Consider the following 18993-nt stretch of genomic DNA (forward strand, 5'->3'; position numbering starts at 1 on the left):
CATTTTCTAATGGTGGTGTGCCTCGAGATTTTTTTCATGAAACAAGTGTGCCTTTGCCCAAAAAAGGTTGGGAAACACTGCACTAATGCAGTGTTTTCCAGAGTGTGCTGCACACATCCCAGCAGGGATGCGAAAGGATTTCAAAGGGTACATGGCAGAATTTCTTTATCATAACTTAACTTATAGTGTGTGTGTGTGTGTGTGTGTGTGTGTGTGAGAGAGAGAGAGAGAGAGAGAGATTGTATTTGAACTAGTCGAGACAAAGTATTGCGGAAGAACGATGTCAATCAACATCTGATGATCTCATTCTACCAGTCCACCATGAAAGTGTCCTTTCATACTGCATCACAATGTGGTACGCTGGTTTGACATCAACTTATAGGAAGCGCCCACAGAGGGTGGTGAATACAGCACAAGATATTATAGGCTGTCCCATGAATCCGCTGGATGAAACAGCGGAAGAACGTTGCCTCAGGAGAGTGAGGAAAATTCTCAGGGATGATTCACACCCTGGCCGGCACTTTCTTGATCTCCTACCCTCAAGCAGAAGATACAGAAGCAGGATTAGTAGTTCCAACAGGGTAAAGAACAGCTTCTATCCATGGGCTGTTAGGCTGCTGAATGAAAAGATAACAGGGCAACTGACTTTTGGGTTTGGTGGGTGGGTATCAGAAAATGAGGGGAATTAAGACTAAGAGAGCTGAGTAGGGGGTGCTCGTGTAATCTCACTGTATACAAGTTGTACAAGTGACAATAAAGTATTTCAATTTCAAAATAGTATTATTAGAACTACTCCCAAATCACCAGCATTCAATAAGGGGTATACTGGTAAGACTAAACTCCCAAAAGGAATATGCAATTACTGTATGTTTGGGGAACACTGCTCATGAATATAAGAGCCAAACTAGACGCAACAGTACAACTTGGTTTTTAAAAAATCAAGCACAGCAGCCTCAATTTGGACCCTGGCGTTGCGGAGGGGGCAGGTAAAGGGGTTTTAACATTCCCCCTTCCCCCGCTGGTGTGATCCTAAACCAGATTAGGGTCCTCGTGCCTGCTATTTGCCTCAGAAAGGAAGCTCCCATACTAGAGTTGTTCCACTTTTTTATTATTAAAGTACAAAGAAGCAGATCACAGCGTCTTCTAATAATAAAGGGTACTCCCCCCCCTTACCCCTTACCCCCCTTACCCATTCTCGAGTGCGCAGAAGTGATACAGGACAGCCAAGCCTCTCCTGCACCCGCTCCCTCTGAAGATCCGCACTCAAAAGAGTTAATTTCACATAATTCTAAGATAGGAAGTAAAGATTCAAAAAGCTACAAGGAAGTGCCTTCTAAACAAAGTACAATGTGTTAAAGAGTCCTTACGCTACACAAGTCTTGTAAGAGATACAGTAATGTTTATTACGGGGTGTTGGTTTTTTTTATTTTTAAAGAAAGAGTCAACAGGTTCGGTTCACCTCCCCATCTTAGCCCAGTTGCATGCAGGTTTGGCCCATACAGACGCATGGCCTTGGGTTTAATATTCTTCCTCAGCATCCTCTTCCTCCCCGTCCGCAGAATCCCTCCCGACTTCCTCGTAATCCTTCTCCAGGGCAGCCAGGTCCTCCCGGGCTTCAGAGAACTCCCCCTCCTCCATGCCTTCCCCAACGTACCAGTGGACAAAGGCCCTCTTGGCGTACATCAGGTCGAACTTGTGGTCCAGCCGGGCCCAGGCCTCCGCGATGGCGGTGGTGTTGCTCAGCATACAGACAGCCCGCTGCACCTTTGCCAGGTCTCCCCCGGGCACCACCGTGGGCGGCTGGTAGTTGATGCCCACCTTGAAGCCGGTGGGACACCAGTCCACAAACTGGATGGACCTCCTGGTCTTGATGGCCGCGATGGCCGCGTTGACATCCTTGGGTACCACGTCCCCCCGGTACAGGAGGCAGCAAGCCATGTACTTGCCCCGGCGCGGGTCACACTTCACCATCTGGTTGGAGAACTCGAAGCAGGCGTTGGTGATCTCCGGCACGGAGAGCTGCTCATGGTAGGCCTTCTCGGCCGAGATGATGGGGGCGTAGGTGGTCAAGGGGAAGTGGATCCTGGGGTAAGGCACCAGGTTGGTCTGGAATTCTATCAGGTCGACGTTCAAGGCGCCGTTGAACCTCAAGGAAGCCGTCACGGACGAGACGATCTGCCCGATCAACCTGTTGAGGTTGGTGTAGGTGGGGCGTTCGATGTCAAGGTTGCGGTTGCAGATGTCATAGATGGCTTCGTTGTCCACCATGAACGAGCAGTCGGAGTGCTCCAGAGTGGTGTGGGTGGTCAGGATGGAGTTGTAGGGCTCCACGACGGCTGTGGAGACCTGGGGGGCAGGATACACAGAGAACTCCAGTTTTGACTTCTTGCTGTACTCCACCGAGAGGCGCTCCATCAGAAGCGAAGTGAAGCCTGATCCTGTTCCTCCGCCGAAGCTGTGGAAGACCAAGAAACCTTGGAGGCCGCTGCATTGGTCAGCCTGCATCAGGAAGAGAAATTTGGTTATTAGACATGGCTGTTGGCAATATAACAGCTCGATTAGTAAGAACGTTGCTCAACAGCTATGTGATCATGTACATATGCACAAAGTGGGACCAGGTTTAGGTGCTAACCATGGTTTGCCCAATTGGGGTATCACAGCAAACTGTGATGGGAGAAAACCAGGAAGTGGAGGAGGAGGGAACCCACGGCACAGTCCCAAGTTGCCAAACCGTGGTTTGAAGGACTGGGCTTGTGGCACCTGAACGTAGCCCACCTTAAAGCAGTAGGGGATTGGAGAGAAAACACTCAGTGATCCCAAGAGTCAGTGAGTACCTCTTCTAAGTCAGAGCTCCATTTAACCATTACTCCTAAAAGCAAACCATTTGAGATGTTAGAAACACCAGAAGTGGGATCCTCTAGGTACATAATCACTGATCTTCTGGACATTGGAAGGAGTCCAGAGTGGTGCAATGCAAAGCAGACCTGGACACAGAGTTGGAAGCTGGAGGGCACAAGATGTGGAGCAGGGTCTGGGGTCAGGACCCAGAGCTGACTGCTGAAGATAGGGAGGCCATTGCACGTGAGGCGCCTGGACAACAACTTCCAGTGGAGCTTCCCAGGCCACCAAGGCCTCTTGGGCCAGAGCCTGGATGCCTTGCACCGCTCATCACCAGTCCAGCAGCACAGTAGGAGGGAGGCTGTGGCATGCTGATGGTGTTGCCACCACCTTCAAGCCAGAGGTTGACTCTTTAAGGCTCTGAAGCTCTCTCAAGGGGGAGGAGCCTGGATACAGAGGCGTAAAAGGCCCCTATTTGCTCACTCGGAGCTGCCTGTGCTCCAACATGTTTGGACCAGGCTTGCCACCCTCCCCATCAGACCAGTTCACAACACAACACTGTGCACCAAAACCCATACCACGTGCCTCCAGATAAGAGATCAGGTGATGGGAAGGACCCCTGAGCAAGGCACCAGAAGGCCATGCCAGCCAAAAAAAGTAGACAACTCTGGGATGGGCGGACAAGATGGCCTGACTTTTTATTAAGGCAGTTTCCTGTGTTTGGCTCCAGCCTGGCTATGAACATTTGTGAATTAAGCTTTTACGCCATCCTGTGGCATAGGTGTTAGCGTGTGTGTGTGTGCAGGGGAAACTTAACCATTTTGCGAATCCTGCCCAGGACTGTGTCAATGATCTCCTTCCCGATGGTGTAGTGGCCTCGGGCGTAGTTGTTGGCTGCATCTTCCTTGCCGCTGATCAGCTGTTCGGGATGGAAGAGGGAGTGATAAGGCCCAGTGCGGATTTCATCTGTAGGGAGAGAGATAAGAGCAGGGGTCAGCAAACTTTCCGCAGGGGGCCGGTCCACTGTCCCTCAGACCTTGTGGGGGGCCGGACTATATTAGGGGGGGGGAATTCCCCCACCGAATCTCCCCTCCCTTCTTGACAGCACCAGACGACCCCCGGTGGCTGCTTACCTGTGCCTTGCGAGCGGCAGGGGCTGGCGATGGCGGCGACGGGATACTAGTAACAATACTAAATTATTATTATTATTATTATTATTATTATTATTATTTATACCCCGCCCATCTGGCTGAGTTTCCCCAGCCACTCTGGGTGGCTCCCAATCGAGTGTTTAAAAACAATACAGCATTAAATATTAAAAACTTCCCTAAACAGGGCTGCCTTCAGATGTCTTTTAAAGATAGGATAGCTGCTTATTTCCTTCACATCTGATGGGAGGGCGTTCCACAGGGCGGGTGCCACCACCGAGAAGGCCCTCTGTCTGGTTCCCTGTAACCTCACTTCTCGCAATGAGGGAACCGCCAGAAGGCCCTCGGCGCTGGACCTCAGTGTCCGGGCAGAACAACGGGGGTGGAGACGCTCCTTCAGATATACTGGACCAAGGCTGTTTAGGCTTTAAAGGTCAGCACCAACACTTTGAATTGTGCTCAGAAACGTACTGGGAGCCAATGCAGATCTCTTAGGACCGGTGTTATGTGGTCTCGGCGGCCACTCCCAGTCACCAGTCTAGCTGCCGCATTCTGGATTAATTGCAGTTTCCGGGTCACCTTCAAAGGTAACCCCACATAAAGCGCATTGCGGCACGAAAGGGCTGGCTCCAGAGAGGGGCTGCTCTGCTTTAAATAGCCCTCAGCTACCCGCAGCTCCTGTCCCTTGCGAGCGGCAGGGGCTGGGGGCGGCGGCGGAGGGACGATGAGCGGCGCAAAATTGCTGGCTCCTGAGAGGGGCTGCTTAAAATGGCACTTAGCCAATTGTGGCTCAACAAAGCCCAGCCCCCTTCCTCCTCTAGGCAGGGCAGGGAGAAGCCAGGAGGAGGGAGGGAGGGAGGACGCGCCGTCGTGTGTGTTGGGGGGGGGGGGAATGGCGCAGCCCGAATGATCAGAATCCCCACGCCGATCCACACGGCAATTCTCGGACCATCCGCGGGCCAGATCCAGAAGGCAGTTGGGCCGGATCCGGCCCCTGGGCCTTAGTTTGCTGACCCATGGATAACAGGGAGTCCACAGGCACAATAAATAGGAAAATGCCCCTTGTTACTCTACTATGGAGTACCCTCCAACATCTCTTGCCATTGGCCCTGTTGGGTGAGGTTGTTGGGAGTTTTAGTCCTCGACATCTGCCGGGCGCCACGTTTGTCCTGCCTCTAACAGTTTGCCTGCTTTCACAAAAATCCAAAAGAAGTGATGTAGTTTGCTTCTATAGTCACACCTCGGGTTGAAGTAGCTTCAAGTTAAGTATTTTCGGGTTGTGCTCCGCAGCGACCCGGAAGTAATGGAGCGCATTACTTCTGGGTTTTGCCGCTCGCGCAGACACTCAAAATGACGTCACATGCATGCGCGGAAGCGACGAAACGCTACCCATGCACGTGCAGTCGCGTTTTACGTTTACCTCAGGATGCGAACGGGGCTCCGGAACGGATCCTGTTCGTATCCAGAGGTACCACTGTACATTAGACTCACCCCCGGAATTGCAGCCCATTATGGGACGCAGGTGGCGCTGTGGGTTAAAGCCTCAGCGCCTAGGACTTGCCGATCGAAAGGTCGGCGGTTCGAATCCCTGCGGCGGGGTGCGCTCCCGCTGCTCGGTCCCAGCGCCTGCCAACCTAGCAGTTCGAAAGCACCTCCGGGTGCAAGTAGATAAATAGGGACCGCTTACCAGCGGGAAGGTAAACGGCGTTTCCGTGTGCGGCTCTGGCTCGCCAGAGCAGCGATGTCACGCTAGCCACGTGACCCGGAAGTGTCTCCGGACAGCGCTGGCCCCTGGCCTCTTAAGTGAGATGGGCGCACAACCCCAGAGTCTGTCAAGACTGGCCCGTACGGGCAGGGGTACCTTTACCTTTACCTTTATGTCAGGGGCAAACCTAGACTCTCCTCCCAACGCGCATTTGCGTACACACACAAAAGCTGGGAGCCTCAGTAGCACCCCCCTGAAGGCTTCCCCCCCCCGGGGGGGGGATTCAATTAGTCTCCCTGTAGCTATGGCACTGCTTTGTTTAATCATATGCTGTGACGTTGTCAAATCATAGCAAGAGAACACAATGCAAGGAAAGTAGTTTACAGTCGTACCTCGGAAGTCGAATGGAATCTGTTTCAGAAGTCCATTCAACTTCCTATGCATTCAGAAACCAAAGTGCGGCTTCTGATTGGCTGCAAGAAGCTCCAGCAGCCAATTGGAAGCCGTGGATTGTCCCCATCGGACATTCAGGTTCCAAAGAACGTTTGCAAACTGGAACACTCACTTGATCATGGATGGAGGACTTGACCTGGCATGTGTAACAGAGACTTGGTTGGATGAAGCAGGTGGGCCTGTCCTTGCCGCTGCTTGTCCACCAGGTTTCTCTTACGCACAGCAACCCAGGTCATGTGGGCGGGGAGGGGGGGTTGCAGTGATTTTTAGGAAGTCATTAGTTTGCACCAGGCGTCCTATTGGGAAGACCCAGTTTTCCGAGTGCATGTTCTGGAAGTTGGGCAATAGGGGCAGTACAGGATTCCTTTTGGTGTACCGACCTCCCCGCTGCACCAAGGATTCCCTGCCCGAGCTGCTTCAGGTCGTGGCGGATGTTCTCCTGGAGACACCTAGCTTGGTCGTCCTAGGGGATTTTAACATCCATGCCGACACGACCTTACAAGGGGCTGCTCGGGACTTTGTGGAAAGCATGGCCTCCATGGGGCTGTCCCTGAATAAGTCTGGCCCAACCCATAGTCGCGGACATGCCTTGGACCTGGTGTTTACCTCTATGGATGTTGGTGATCTGACGCTAAGTAAAAGCGAAACGAAAGAAGTGCCATGGTCAGATCACTTCCTGGTGCAACTGGACTTCTCTGCGACCCATCCCCTCTGCAGGGAGGTGGGACCAATTTGGATGGTCCGCCCCCGCCACTTAATGGATCCAAATGGTTTCCAGAGAGTGGTAGGGGATGCTTTATCCCATGTTGATGGCCTTTCAGCCGATTCCCTGGTGGCCCGCTGGAATGTGGAGTTAACCAGGGCTATTGACTGTTTGGCTCCGAAGCGCCCTCTCCGATTGCATGGAGCCCGGACAGCCCCGTGGTTTTCCACGGATCTGAGGGCAATGAAACAATCGTTGAGACGGCTAGAGCGCCGGTGGCAGATAACTCATTCCGAATCTGACCGGACACAGGTTAGAGCTCAACGTCGAGCCTACCAAGTGGCGATAGCGACGGCGAAGAAGAATTTCTTCACCGCCTCTATTGCATCTGCAGAAAACAGCAGCAGGAGACTTTTTCAGGTGGTTCACAATTTAGTGGAACCACCTGCAACATCGGGGCCCAGTACGGGCCACATGTTCTCCTGCAATGATTTTGCAAAGTTTTTTGCAGATAAAATCGCTCAGATTCGGGAAGAAGTAGACTCCACCGTGGGAGCAGGGCCGGGGCGGGAGAGTGCTAGAGTTCTGTCTAGTCAAGTTGAGTGGGATCAATTCCAAACTGTTACCTCCGAGGATGTGGACAGGCTGCTTGGACGAGTGAAGCCAACCACCTGTCTCCTGGATCCTTGCCCATCCTGGCTTATAAAAGCTAGCCGGGAAGGACTGGGCGATGGGCTTCGTGGGGTGGTGAATGCTTCCCTCCGTGAGGGAGCCTTCCCAGACCCGCTGAAAGAGGCGGTTATTAAACCGCTTCTTAAAAAACCATCTTTAGATGCGGCAACGATGGCCAACTATCGCCCAGTTTCAAATCTTCCATTCTTGGGCAAGGTGATTGAGCGAGCGGTGGCCGAACAACTCCAGGCACGCCTGGAAGAAGCGGACCATTTGGATCCCTTCCAGTCGGGATTCAGGCCTCATCATGGGACTGAAACTGCCTTGGTCGCACTGGTTGATGATCTCCGGTGGGCTAGGGACAAAGGTGAGAGCTGTTTCCTAGTTCTGCTGGATCTCTCAGCGGCGTTTGATACCATTGACCATAACATCCTTCTGGACCGTCTTGAGGGGCTGGGAGCTAGGGGCACTGTCATACAGTGGTTCCGCTCCTTCCTCCTGGGCCGTGTTCAGAAAGTGGTGGTGGGGGATGAGTGTTCAGACCCCTGGGCTCTCACTTGTGGGGTGCCTCAGGGTTCTCTCCTCTCCCCCATGCTTTTCAACATTTACATGCAGCCGCTGGGAGAGATCATCAGGAGGTTTGGGCTGGGTGTTCATCAGTATGCGGATGATACCCAGCTCTACCTCTCCTTTAAATCAGAACCAGTGAAGGCGGTGGAGGTCCTGTGTGAGTGTCTGGAGGCGGTTGGAGGATGGATGGCGGCTAACAGATTGAGGTTGAATCCTGACAAGACAGAAGTGCTGTTTTTGGGGGACGGGAGGCGGGCAGGTGTGGAGAATTCCCTGGTCCTGAATGGGGTAATTGTGCCCCTGAAGGACCAGGTGCGCAGCCTGGGAGTCATTTTGGACTCACAGCTGTCCATGGAGGCACAGATCAAATCTGTGTCCAGGGCAGCTGTTTACCAGCTCCATCTGGTACGTAGGCTGAGACCCTATCTGCCTGTGGACTGTCTCGCCAGAGTGGTGCATGCTCTGGTTATCTCCCGCTTGGACTACTGCAATGCACTCTACGTGGGGCTACCTTTGAAGGTGACCCGGAAACTACAACTAATCCAGAATGCGGCAGCTAGACTGGTGACTGGGAGCGGCCGCCGAGACCATATAACACCGGTCTTGAAAGACCTACATTGGCTCCCAGTACGTTTCCGAGCACAATTCAAAGTGTTGGTGCTGACCTTTAAAGCCCTAAACGGCCTCGGTCCAGTATACCTGAAGGAGCGTCTCCACCCCCATCATTCTGCCCGGACGCTGAGGTCCAGTGCCGAGGGCCTTCTGGCGGTTCCCTCACTGCGAGAAGTAAAGCTACAGGGAACCAGGCAGAGGGCCTTCTCGGTAGTGGCGCCCGCCCTGTGGAACGCCCTTCCAGCAGATGTCAAAGCGATTAACAACTACCTGACATTCAGAAGACATCTTAAGGCAGCCCTGTTCAGGGAAGTTTTTAATGTGTGATATTTTATTGTATTTTTGCTTTCTATGGAAGCCGCCCAGAGTGGCTGGGGAGGCCCAGCCAGATGGGCGGGGTATAAATAATAAATTATTATTATTATTATTATTATTATTATTATTCCGGGTTTGTGGTGTTCGGGAGCCAAAACATCCTAGTACCAAGGCGTTCGGGATCCAAGACACAACTGTACTTGAAGTCTCCAAACATAAAAATAGCTGGACAACTTACATTCCCACCAATAATACAGGTTTTACAGGCACAGCAGCCTTGCCCGCAAAAGTGGCAAGGACGGTACTGTGGTACCTCTGGTTGCGAACGGGATTCGTTCCAGAGGCCCGTTCGCAGCCTGAAAAGAACGCAACCCGCGTCTGCACGTGCGCGGGTCACAATTTGCCGCTTCTGCGCATGCGTGTGATGTCATTTTGCGCTTCTGCTCATGCGCGAGCAGTGAAAGCTGGAAGTAACCCTTTCCGGTACTTCCGGGTCACCGGGGGACGCAACCTGAAAAGATTTAACCTGAAGCGAACGTAACATGAGGTATGACAGTTGTAGCCTAGTGGCCCTGTACATACCGTATTTTTCGCTCTGTAGGACACAGTTTCCCCCCTCAAAAAATGAAGGGGAAATGTGTGTGCGTCCTATGGAGCGAATGCAGGCTTCCTTGGCTTCAGCGATAGCAACACAAAGCCTCCGAAGCGCAGAGGGAGAGCTCCCCCCGCGCTCCGGAGGCTTTGCGTTGCTTTTGCTGAAGCCGCCTGAAGCCCCCGGAGCTCAGGGAACTCCTGCTGCACTCCAGGGGCTTCAAGCAGCTATCCACGAGCCTTCAGAGCGCAGCAGGAGTTCCCGCCGTGCTCCGAAGGCTGCAGATGGGGGTCGGTGCACGCTGATCCTTCTTGCTCTCCAGGCTTCGCTTCGCTGGAGAGGCGCTGCACAGTTTTCCCTCTCTGCGCAGCGCCCCTTCAGCGAAGCGGGGGAAGAAATGGAAGGGGCTCCGCTGAGCAGAGAGAGGGAGAATTTTTTCCCCCTGTTCTCCCCCTCCTATGGTCCGGTGCATCCTATAGAGCGAAAAATACGGTACTTCCCATGCAAAAGGTTCCTGGATGTAGCCTCTGCATGTGGAATTTGCTGCCAAGGAGTGTGGTGGAGTCTCCTTCTTTGGAGGTCTTTAAGCAGAGGCTTGACAACCATATGTCAGGAGTGCTCTGATGGTGTTTCCTGCTTGGCAGGGGGTTGGACTCAATGGCCCTTGTGGTCTCTTCCAACTCTATGATTCTATGATTCTATGTATTGGTAGAACTGGAAAATACTCCTGCCTGAAAACCCGCTCTTTAACTCTGAAGTGGAAGAAACAGCTATTTGGGTTTTCTGTGGATTGCTGTTTGCTCCATTTCCTATGGTAGAGAGTGTGTTTTCCCAGGAAGTGCTTGAACGCAGTGCTTTAAAGCCCAGACCTGTTCTTGGAAACAAAGAAGTTTGGAAGAGCCTTAAGGCAGCTCTCTTGTATCTTGCGCCCAGGTGAGTTGGCAGCACTCACTACTGGACATCGACAAATCACCCCAGAGGTCATTTTCATCCCAATGGATCGCTACAGATGATATTACCTATGACAGTCGGTTCCAAGTCAATGAAGACTGCCCTGGGCACATGCTTCCCTGACGCAGTCTCGCAGAAGAACGTCTCGAAAGAAGCATCCACCTGCTCCGTCTCTGGCAGGATTTTGGGAGCTGCCTGGTTCCCGGCGATGGTGCCGTCTGTCTGAATCCCATGTTCCAAGCAGTAGAGCTCCCAGCAGGCATTGCCCATTTGAACTCCAGCTTGGCCAATGTGGATCGACAAGCACTCCCTCTGGAATGGAAGGGGACAGAGAGAAAAATGCTTTAACACCCTTCATCAGCAATAATAATAATAATAATAATAATAATAAATAAATAATTTATTATTTATACCCCACCCATTTGGGCGGCTTTCAACAAAATATTAAAATACAGTAATGCATCAAATGTTAAAAGCTTCCCTGAACAGGGCTGCCTTCAGATGTCTTCTAAAAGTCTGGTAGCTATTTTTCTCCTTGACATCTGGTGGGAGGGTGTTCCACAGGGCGGGCGCCGCCACCAAGAAGGCCCTCTGCCTGGTTCCCTGTAACTTGGCTTCTCGCAGGGAGGGAACCGCCAGAAGGCCCTCAGAGCTAGATCTCAGTGTCCGGGCAGAACGATGGGGGTGGAGATGCTCCTTCAGGTATACTGGACCGAGGCTGGACTGAGCATAACCTTGGGGTGAATTCTTGGCAGAACACCGATTCTCTCTTATTTAATACAGTGGTACCTCGGGTTACATACGCTTCAGGTTACATATGCTTCAGGTTACAGACTCCACTAACCCAGAAATAGTGCTTCAGGTTAAGAACTTTGCTTCAGGATGAGAGCAGAAATTGCGGTGCTCATCTTGCTTTACTGGCCGAGGAAGCCAGTGTACAGCTTCCGGGTCATGTGGCTAGCATGACTAAGCTGCTTCTGGTGAACCGGAGCTGCACATACAAACGCCGTTTACCTTCCCGCCGGAGCAGTACCTATTTATCTACTTGCACTTTGATGTGCTTTCGAACTGCTAGGTTGGCAGGAGCAGGGACCGAGCAATGGGAGCTCGCCCCGTCACAGGGATTCGAACTGCCGACCTTCTCATCGGCAAGTCCTAGGCTCTGTGGTTTAGACCACAGCGCCACCCGCGTCCTTATATTTAGGTGTATTCTAGAGCAAAAGATACACCAGGAGGCTTCGTTTGGTCAGAATAGAGTGCAAACTTCAATTGTTAATGCTAAATACCTTCGTCTTGGTAAATGAGCCACCATAGTCGCTAGAGGGCCATGAAAATTTGTATCCCTGGCTTTTTAGACTCGTCTACTTGTGTACTATCTGAAACCAAAGGGGCACATTGGTTGCCAGATGTGAGTCCCCTCCCCCAGCTCGGCTGATAAACCTTTGGTCTTATGATAGCCACGTGTTTAAAACAACCCCTTTATTCCTAAAGAGATTCCATCCTTATCTTTTGTGGCCAGCAATCAATAATAGACCTTAACTGCAATAAAAATCCATGCTGCAGTGTGCTGTGTCAGAGACTCTTTGTGGGAGGAACCTCCGGCCTGGATTGGATGAGCTTCTGTGATGTCACAGAGGGACAGGGCAGCCAGGAGAGACAGGGATTGGAAAATGTGTGTGTTTCGCTACCTTCGCTTTTCATTTTTCCCAATCTTCATTTCTAAACCAGTTTGTGAATATTTTTTTTAAAAGTCTTCGGGAAAATTTGTCAGCGTTTCGTGTGTCTTTCTCCTACTATACACATTTTTCGATGCAATTTTGCCTACTATTCGCATTTTTGCAAAGCAAATCCAGATTCAGTAAGCCTGCCTTTAAATGTGAACGGAATCAAATTTATCCCCCGTCCCTGGGAAAAGCTTAACTACGGTTGCCTGCGCTGCTCAAATCAGAGAGTCTAAGAAAGGAGGAGGCAGGAGCCTGGGGCAGAAGGCCAAAGATGAGCTGTATTTTGTGGTGATGGCGAGGAGGACTAATGTGTCCAAAAGACAACATAATCCAGAGGAGGAGAGAAGATTGCCAGAGGGAGAGACACAGACAGAAACACACACACACACATGTGGAATCAGGCGTAGCTGAGCAAAATTCAGGTTTACATACAGTGGTGCCTCGCAAGATGAAATTAATCCATTCCGTGAGGCTCTTCATATAGCGGTTTTTTCGTCTTGCGAAGCAAGCCCATTGACAGCTTACCGGATTAGCGCTATTAGCGGTTTAGCGGCTTTTAGCGGATCAGCTGATAAGCGGCTTAGGGCTTAGGAAAAGGGAAAAAAAAGGGGGGGAAACCCCCACAGGAACTCGCAAGACATTTTCGTCTTGCGAAGCAAGCCCATAGGAAATTCATTTTGCGAAGCACCTCCAAAACGGAAAACCCTTTCGTCTAGCGGGTTTTCCGTCTTGCGAGGCGTTCGTCTTGCGGGGCACCACTGTACCAGTTTCAAATGTTATTACCTTACTTTCCCATCTATAAGATGCCCCCATGTATAAGATGACCCCTATTTTGGGGGACTCAAATTTAAGAAAATGGGGGAAGATGCCACAGAGTTGTTGAGCTTTTTAGGGGGAATTACTCAGGGTTGTTGAGCATTTTTTAGGGTGATAGCCGAAAATCACTCACCTGCATGCGTCGCTAAATCCGACTCCCGTCTGTCCCATCGGCAGCAGAAGCTGCCAATCACACACCCAACTGCCGAAGCATCAGCCAATCAACACCACCCATTGACGTAGCAACCAATAACACGCACAATAGCCGCTGATCAACCGATCAAACGTCCACCCTATGCACTACCCATGCATAAGACGACCCCCACTTTTTAGCATGATTTTTTTACAGAAAAAAAACATAGTCTTATACACGGAAAAGTACGGTATGTATTAAATCTGTATACTGCCCTTCCTCCAAATATCATAGGGTGGCTCACAACAGAAAAATAGAAAACTAGGATTCAAAATACGTAATAAAACAAAAACAAACCAGTAATCTCCCCCACATCTGTCTCTGAAGCCCCAGCAGGTGCTGCAACCATCCTACATCTTGACTTCAGCCCCCAGAGGTGTATTGTATTGTCTCCCGATACAGATGGATGCCATAGAATGTAAATCAGCCAAAAAGCTTGGTTATAGAGCAGCCTTTCTCAACCTGTGGGTTCCCAGATGTTGTTGAACTACAACTCCCATCATCCCTAGCTAGCAAGGCCAGAGCTCAAAGATGATGGGAGTTGTAGTCCATCAACATCTGGGCACCCACAGGTTGAGAACAGCTGTTATAGAGAAACATTTTTGCCTGGTGCCTAAAGATATTTAAGGAAGGCACCAGACAAGCCTGGCTGGGGAAAGCATTCCACAACTGGGGAGCCACCATTGAAAAGGCCCCGTTCTCGTGTTGCCACCCTCCAGACGCCTCGAAGAGGAGCCACACAAAGAAGGGCCTCAGGGGATTGCTGGGTCTGGGTCATTTCATAGCCAGCAACATTAACCATTTGCTTTAATCGTTGTTAAAAGATGTATTTTAAATTGTTGTAACCCACCCTGGGTTGTAATTGTAAATTGTTGTAACCCACCCTAGACAGCATCTTAAAAAGCAGAGACATCACCTTGCCAACCAAGGTCCATATAGTTCAAGCTATGGTTTTCCCCGTAGTGATGTATGGAAGTGAGAGCTGGACCATCAAGAAGCCTGATCGCCGAAGAATTGATGCTTTTGAATTATGGTGCTGGAGGAGACTCTTAGGAGTCCCATGGACTGCAAGAAGATCAAACCTCCCCATTCTGAAGGAAATCAGCCCTGAGTGCTCACTGGAAGGACAGATCCTGAAGCTGAGGCTCCAAGACTTTGGCCACCTCAGGAGAAGAGAAGAGGAGTTTGGATTTGATACCCACTTTATCACTACCCTAAGGAGTCTCAAAGCGGCTAACATTCTCCTTTCCCTTCCTCCCCCACAACAAACACTATGTGAGGTGAGTGAGGCTGAGAGACTTCAGAGAAGTGTGACTAGCCCAAGGTCACCCAGCAGATGCATGTGGAGGAGCGGAGACGCGAACCCGGTTCACCAGATTACGAGTCTACCGCTCTTAACCACTACACCACACACCACACCACAAGAGAAGACTCCCTGGAAAAGACCCTGATGTTGGGAAAGATGGAGGGCACAAGGAGAAGGGGACGACAGAGGACGAGATGGTTGGACAGTGTTCTTGAAGCTACCAGCATGAGTTTGACCAAACTGCGGGAGGCAGTGGAAGACAGGAGAGCCTGGCGTACTCTGGTCCAGGGGGTCATGAAGAGTCAAACATGACTAAACGACTAAACAACAACAACACCCCGCCCTTGGGATCTCAGGGTGAAGGGCAGATAATAAACATTTGGCTGAAGAGCTCTGTGTTTTTCAAACTAAGGGCCCTTCACTTACAGATGTCTCTGTTATATTGAGCATCTATCCTGATTCGTTTGCAAGGAGATTGGATAACATTGGCTAGTTGGTGTGCATTCATCCTGGCTTGTTTGCAGGGAGAGGACAGATGATGTTGTATCAAAGCTAGCACATCTTCCTGACATTTTCCTTCTTGCAAAGAAGCCCAAGCTTTTGGCAAAGCAGGTTTGTAGCTCGAGCTCTCGATCGACTATAATTGCGCCACCTGGACTGACCGCAATGCAGTGGAATCCTACCCCAAACTAGGAACATCCTGGAAGCTCCCCAAACTGATGGATTCAGGCCGATCATCCTGGTTGACCATAAATGCAGTACCGCTTCCATTCAGCTGTCCTGAACTCCCGCAGTTACTTCCGATGACTCCACATAGCGCCTTCCCTTTTTGTTTTGTTTTTTTTAAGAGGGAGTTGTAGCAAGACTTTGGTTCAGAGCCCAGAAATGGCCCGAGAGACAAGAGCGCCTCAATAACAGGTGTAAAACCCGGCGAAATCTGTTCAGCATATTTGAGATGCCACGACCGTGACACATGAGTGCTTTTTGGGAGGAGAAATAAAGCAGAAGAAGCATTTATTTTTTTAAAAAAAGCTTTATCCCAGTGAGATGACTACGGTCAGCCACAGCCTGATCCGTGTTCTTCCAACTGCGGCGAGATTATGAGTCATGTGTCAAGAACACAACGCGAAGGATCAGAGGAGAGTTCATCCAGTCCTTCGCTCCCTCCCTCCTGCATCTTACAACGGTCGGCCCCGGGAAGCCTACAGGCGATCAAAATGCGAGATGACCACACCAGCTTCTGCTCATCAGATCTGACAGCTGCTTTTCACGCCGCCCTCCGCAACATGCCACAGTCCCCGTCCATCTAGCTATGATGGGAGTTCTAATTGTAGCTCTTCTGTCCCAATTTGCTGGAGTCACTCGGGACATTCCTTGCGGCCAGCAAAGAAGAGAAGTCTCCCCACTCCCCATTTTCCTCTCTCTCAACAGTTTGCCAAGTGGTAGCACCTGCTCCCGACGCAACCACAGAGCAAGGAAGCCAGTCTGGAATTGCAGATTTCCTCGGTCGGAGACAGCCGTCTCTTGGCTTCCACGTGCAACTGTTAAAGCATACCACCCCCCAACTTAAAAAAATTAAAATAATAAAAAAGCTTAATCCGTTTCTGCTCCAGGACCATACAAGATCAAAATTGTACAGGGTTTTTTCTTTCTTCCCCCTCCAGGAATTCCAACTAAACACTGTTGGACTGGCAGGTTTTCCTAGTTAAACTTCCATGCAAATACTCAACTGGGCAACTTGATAACAAGAGAACAATAGGTCTTTGAATCCAAAATTTTGCTGGGTTAAGGAGTGAAGTCACAGCTCAGAAATTCAGCTCATGCAATATAGACTTCCAGAACTGCCCTGTCAGTGGACCTGGGCCTACTCACGAGTAAAGACCAACAATGGATCTCCTTTTTGGGATAAAGCACTCTAGATTTTTGGACTCCCCCTACACCCCCTAAGCAGCTATCTTAATTAAAATCCATTAAGATTAGCATAAATAAATGAAATGCAAGCAGCAGTCCTTTGGAAGAGCTTCCCAGAAGTTTAGTTAAACTTTTTTTGGGGTTGTCCGAGAGTCTATAGTTTTGAAACATTCCCAAATAATATATATAATTTTTCTTTTTCTGGAAAGGGGAAACAGCTCTATTCTTTTAGCATATCAGCCCTTGGGATTACAGTAGACAAAGGCAATATGGCAGTTTCCTCTTATACAGGGGAGGGGAATAAGGGGAAGAAATCTGCAAAAGTACAGTAATCTCCTACCTAAACCATGCTCATAACTGAAGTGTGAAATAATGTAGGGGAAAGGGCAGGAGGAAAGGGGAGGTGGAAAAACGAGAGCAGGACTTTATACAGCAGAATAACACATTTTATGCCTCTAAAGATCCAGAGGGAAAAGAGATCTCAGCTGTCAGAAAGGAGACCCACAACTTTGCAAGAAGATCAGCTAAGCCCCTGAACAGAGAAAAACTAAGGGGAGGGGTGTGCGGAAAAGACCCCCCTCACTCTAAACCTCCCTTTTGCTACAGCCTAGCTTTTACCTTATAAGGAGCAAACACCAGCCCAAATGAGCTTAAAGTATTCATCAATAACCCTTCCAGAAAAGTTAACTGAAAGTTATCAAAAAGATCCACAGCCCAGATAAAATCAATACATACAGCACTCAAGCGACAGTTTCAAATCCAAACGAGAAACTACAATGCCATCAGCTTACCATACTGGTTCTATACGCTTGCTAAGATTCCAGCAAAAAAACAACAACCAGCTGCTTTCTCGGCTCCCAGCAAATTTATAACCCAGCAAGAATTGACTCCACCTGAAGATGAAGTCCTCTCCTCATTTAAAGCAACAGAGGCGCTTTTTCAAAAAATGCCAGGAAAAGGCTGGAATCGGCCGCAATAGTTTGCTACTGGCTTATGCCTCTGCTTGCTGTCAGGTTCGGAGTGAAACGGCTGCTGAGAAATCTTCACATCCTTTCTGAGAGCGTCCCGACCCCCCCAGGAAGGATCCTGCACTGTGCACACTTTTGGTGGTGGTGGGGAACCCACAGGTGTCGGTTTTCCAATACTGCCAATGTGGTGATATTATTAATATTAATATTAATATTAATATTATTTATATCCCGCCCATCTGGCTGGGTTTCCCCAGCCACTCAGGGCAGCTTCCAACTGAATATTAAAAACAATACAGCATCAGACATTAAAAGCTTGCCTAAACAGGGCCGCCTTCAGTTGTCTTTTAAAAGTAAAATAGTTGTTTATTGCCTTGACATCTGATGGGAGGGCGTTCCAGATGGCGGGCGCCACTGCTGAGAAGGCCCTCTGCCTGGTTCCCTTTAACCTCACTTCTTGCAGGGAGGGAACTGCCAGAAGGCCCTCGGCGCTGGACCTCAGTGTCTGGGCAGGACGATGGGGGTGGAGACGCTCCTTCAGGTAAACTGGACCGAGGCCGTTTAGGGCTTTCAAGGTCAGCACCAACACTTTGAATTGTGCTCGCAAACGTACCGGGAGCCAATATAGGTCTTTTAAGACTGGTGTTATGTGGTCTTGGCGGTCACTCCCAGTCACCAGTCTAGCTGCCGCATTCTGGATTAATTGCAGTTTCCAGGGCACCTTGCAGAGTGCATTGCAGTAGTCCAAGCGGGAGATAACCAGAGCATGCATCACTCTGGCCAGACAGTCCGTGGGCAGGGAGGGTCTCATCCTGCGTACCAGATGGAGCTGGTAGACAGCTGCCCTGGACACAGAATTGACCTGCGCCTCCATGGACAGCTGTGAGTCCAAAATGACTCCCAGGCTGCGCACCTGGTCCTTCAGGGGCACAGTTACCCCATTCAGGACCAGGGAGTCCTCCACACCAGCCCGCCCCCTGTCCCCCCAAAACAGTACTTCTGTCTTGTCAGGACAGGGAAAACCTTTTGTTTCTTTTACAGCTAGGAACATATTGCACTTCCTGCCTTCTTGCTCTTAGCTTAGCTACAGTATGCTATGCAGGCGTTGGCTACCATGAGACTGGGTTACTGCAATGCTCTCTGTGCAGGGCTGCCCTTGGTTTGGAAGCTGCAGCTATGGTTTGCCCCAGATTGGGGGCTGGGGGGCAAGAACCCTCCCACAAACAAGACGCTTGCCTCCCCCAATTGTTGGACTATAGCAGCAGATCGTGAACACGGAACACCAGGGGCGAACAAAGGCGTCGTGACACCCAGGGCGGGGCATCGCTACACATGATGCGCTCCAGTGCCGTACGAACGGTGCAGGGATCCTCTGCTTGCAGCTGCAGCTGCGAACGGAGGATCCTCTACATGCGGCTGTAGCAGCGATAGAGGGATCCCACTGTCATCTGTACAGTGCTCGAGCGGCGTGGCGGCAAACCACTATGTACAGCACATACAGCGCATGCATGTGACG

At 50.5% G+C, this 18993-nt stretch overlaps 1 protein-coding gene and 1 long non-coding RNA gene across 2 annotated transcripts in view; one reads left to right on the forward strand and one right to left on the reverse strand.

Moving 5' to 3' along the window:
• The window catches only part of LOC307225311, a 323071-nt gene that overhangs the window by 154179 nt on the left and 149899 nt on the right, over positions 1 to 18993 (forward strand). The window lies entirely within an intron of this gene.
• TUBAL3 (tubulin alpha like 3) lies at positions 1088 to 17496 on the reverse strand. Its single transcript, XM_079992812.1, has 4 exons — positions 17301 to 17496; positions 10628 to 10871; positions 3656 to 3804; positions 1088 to 2499 (listed from the first exon to the last, which is right to left on the reverse strand). Exons 1-4 carry the CDS (start codon positions 17301 to 17303, stop codon positions 1519 to 1521), a joined length of 1377 nt encoding a protein of 458 aa, XP_079848938.1. The 5' UTR covers positions 17304 to 17496; the 3' UTR covers positions 1088 to 1518.

The sequence above is a fragment of the Podarcis cretensis genome (genome assembly GCF_951804945.1).
Source record: "Podarcis cretensis genome assembly, chromosome: 10".
Classification (NCBI taxonomy): Eukaryota; Metazoa; Chordata; class Lepidosauria; order Squamata; family Lacertidae; genus Podarcis; species Podarcis cretensis.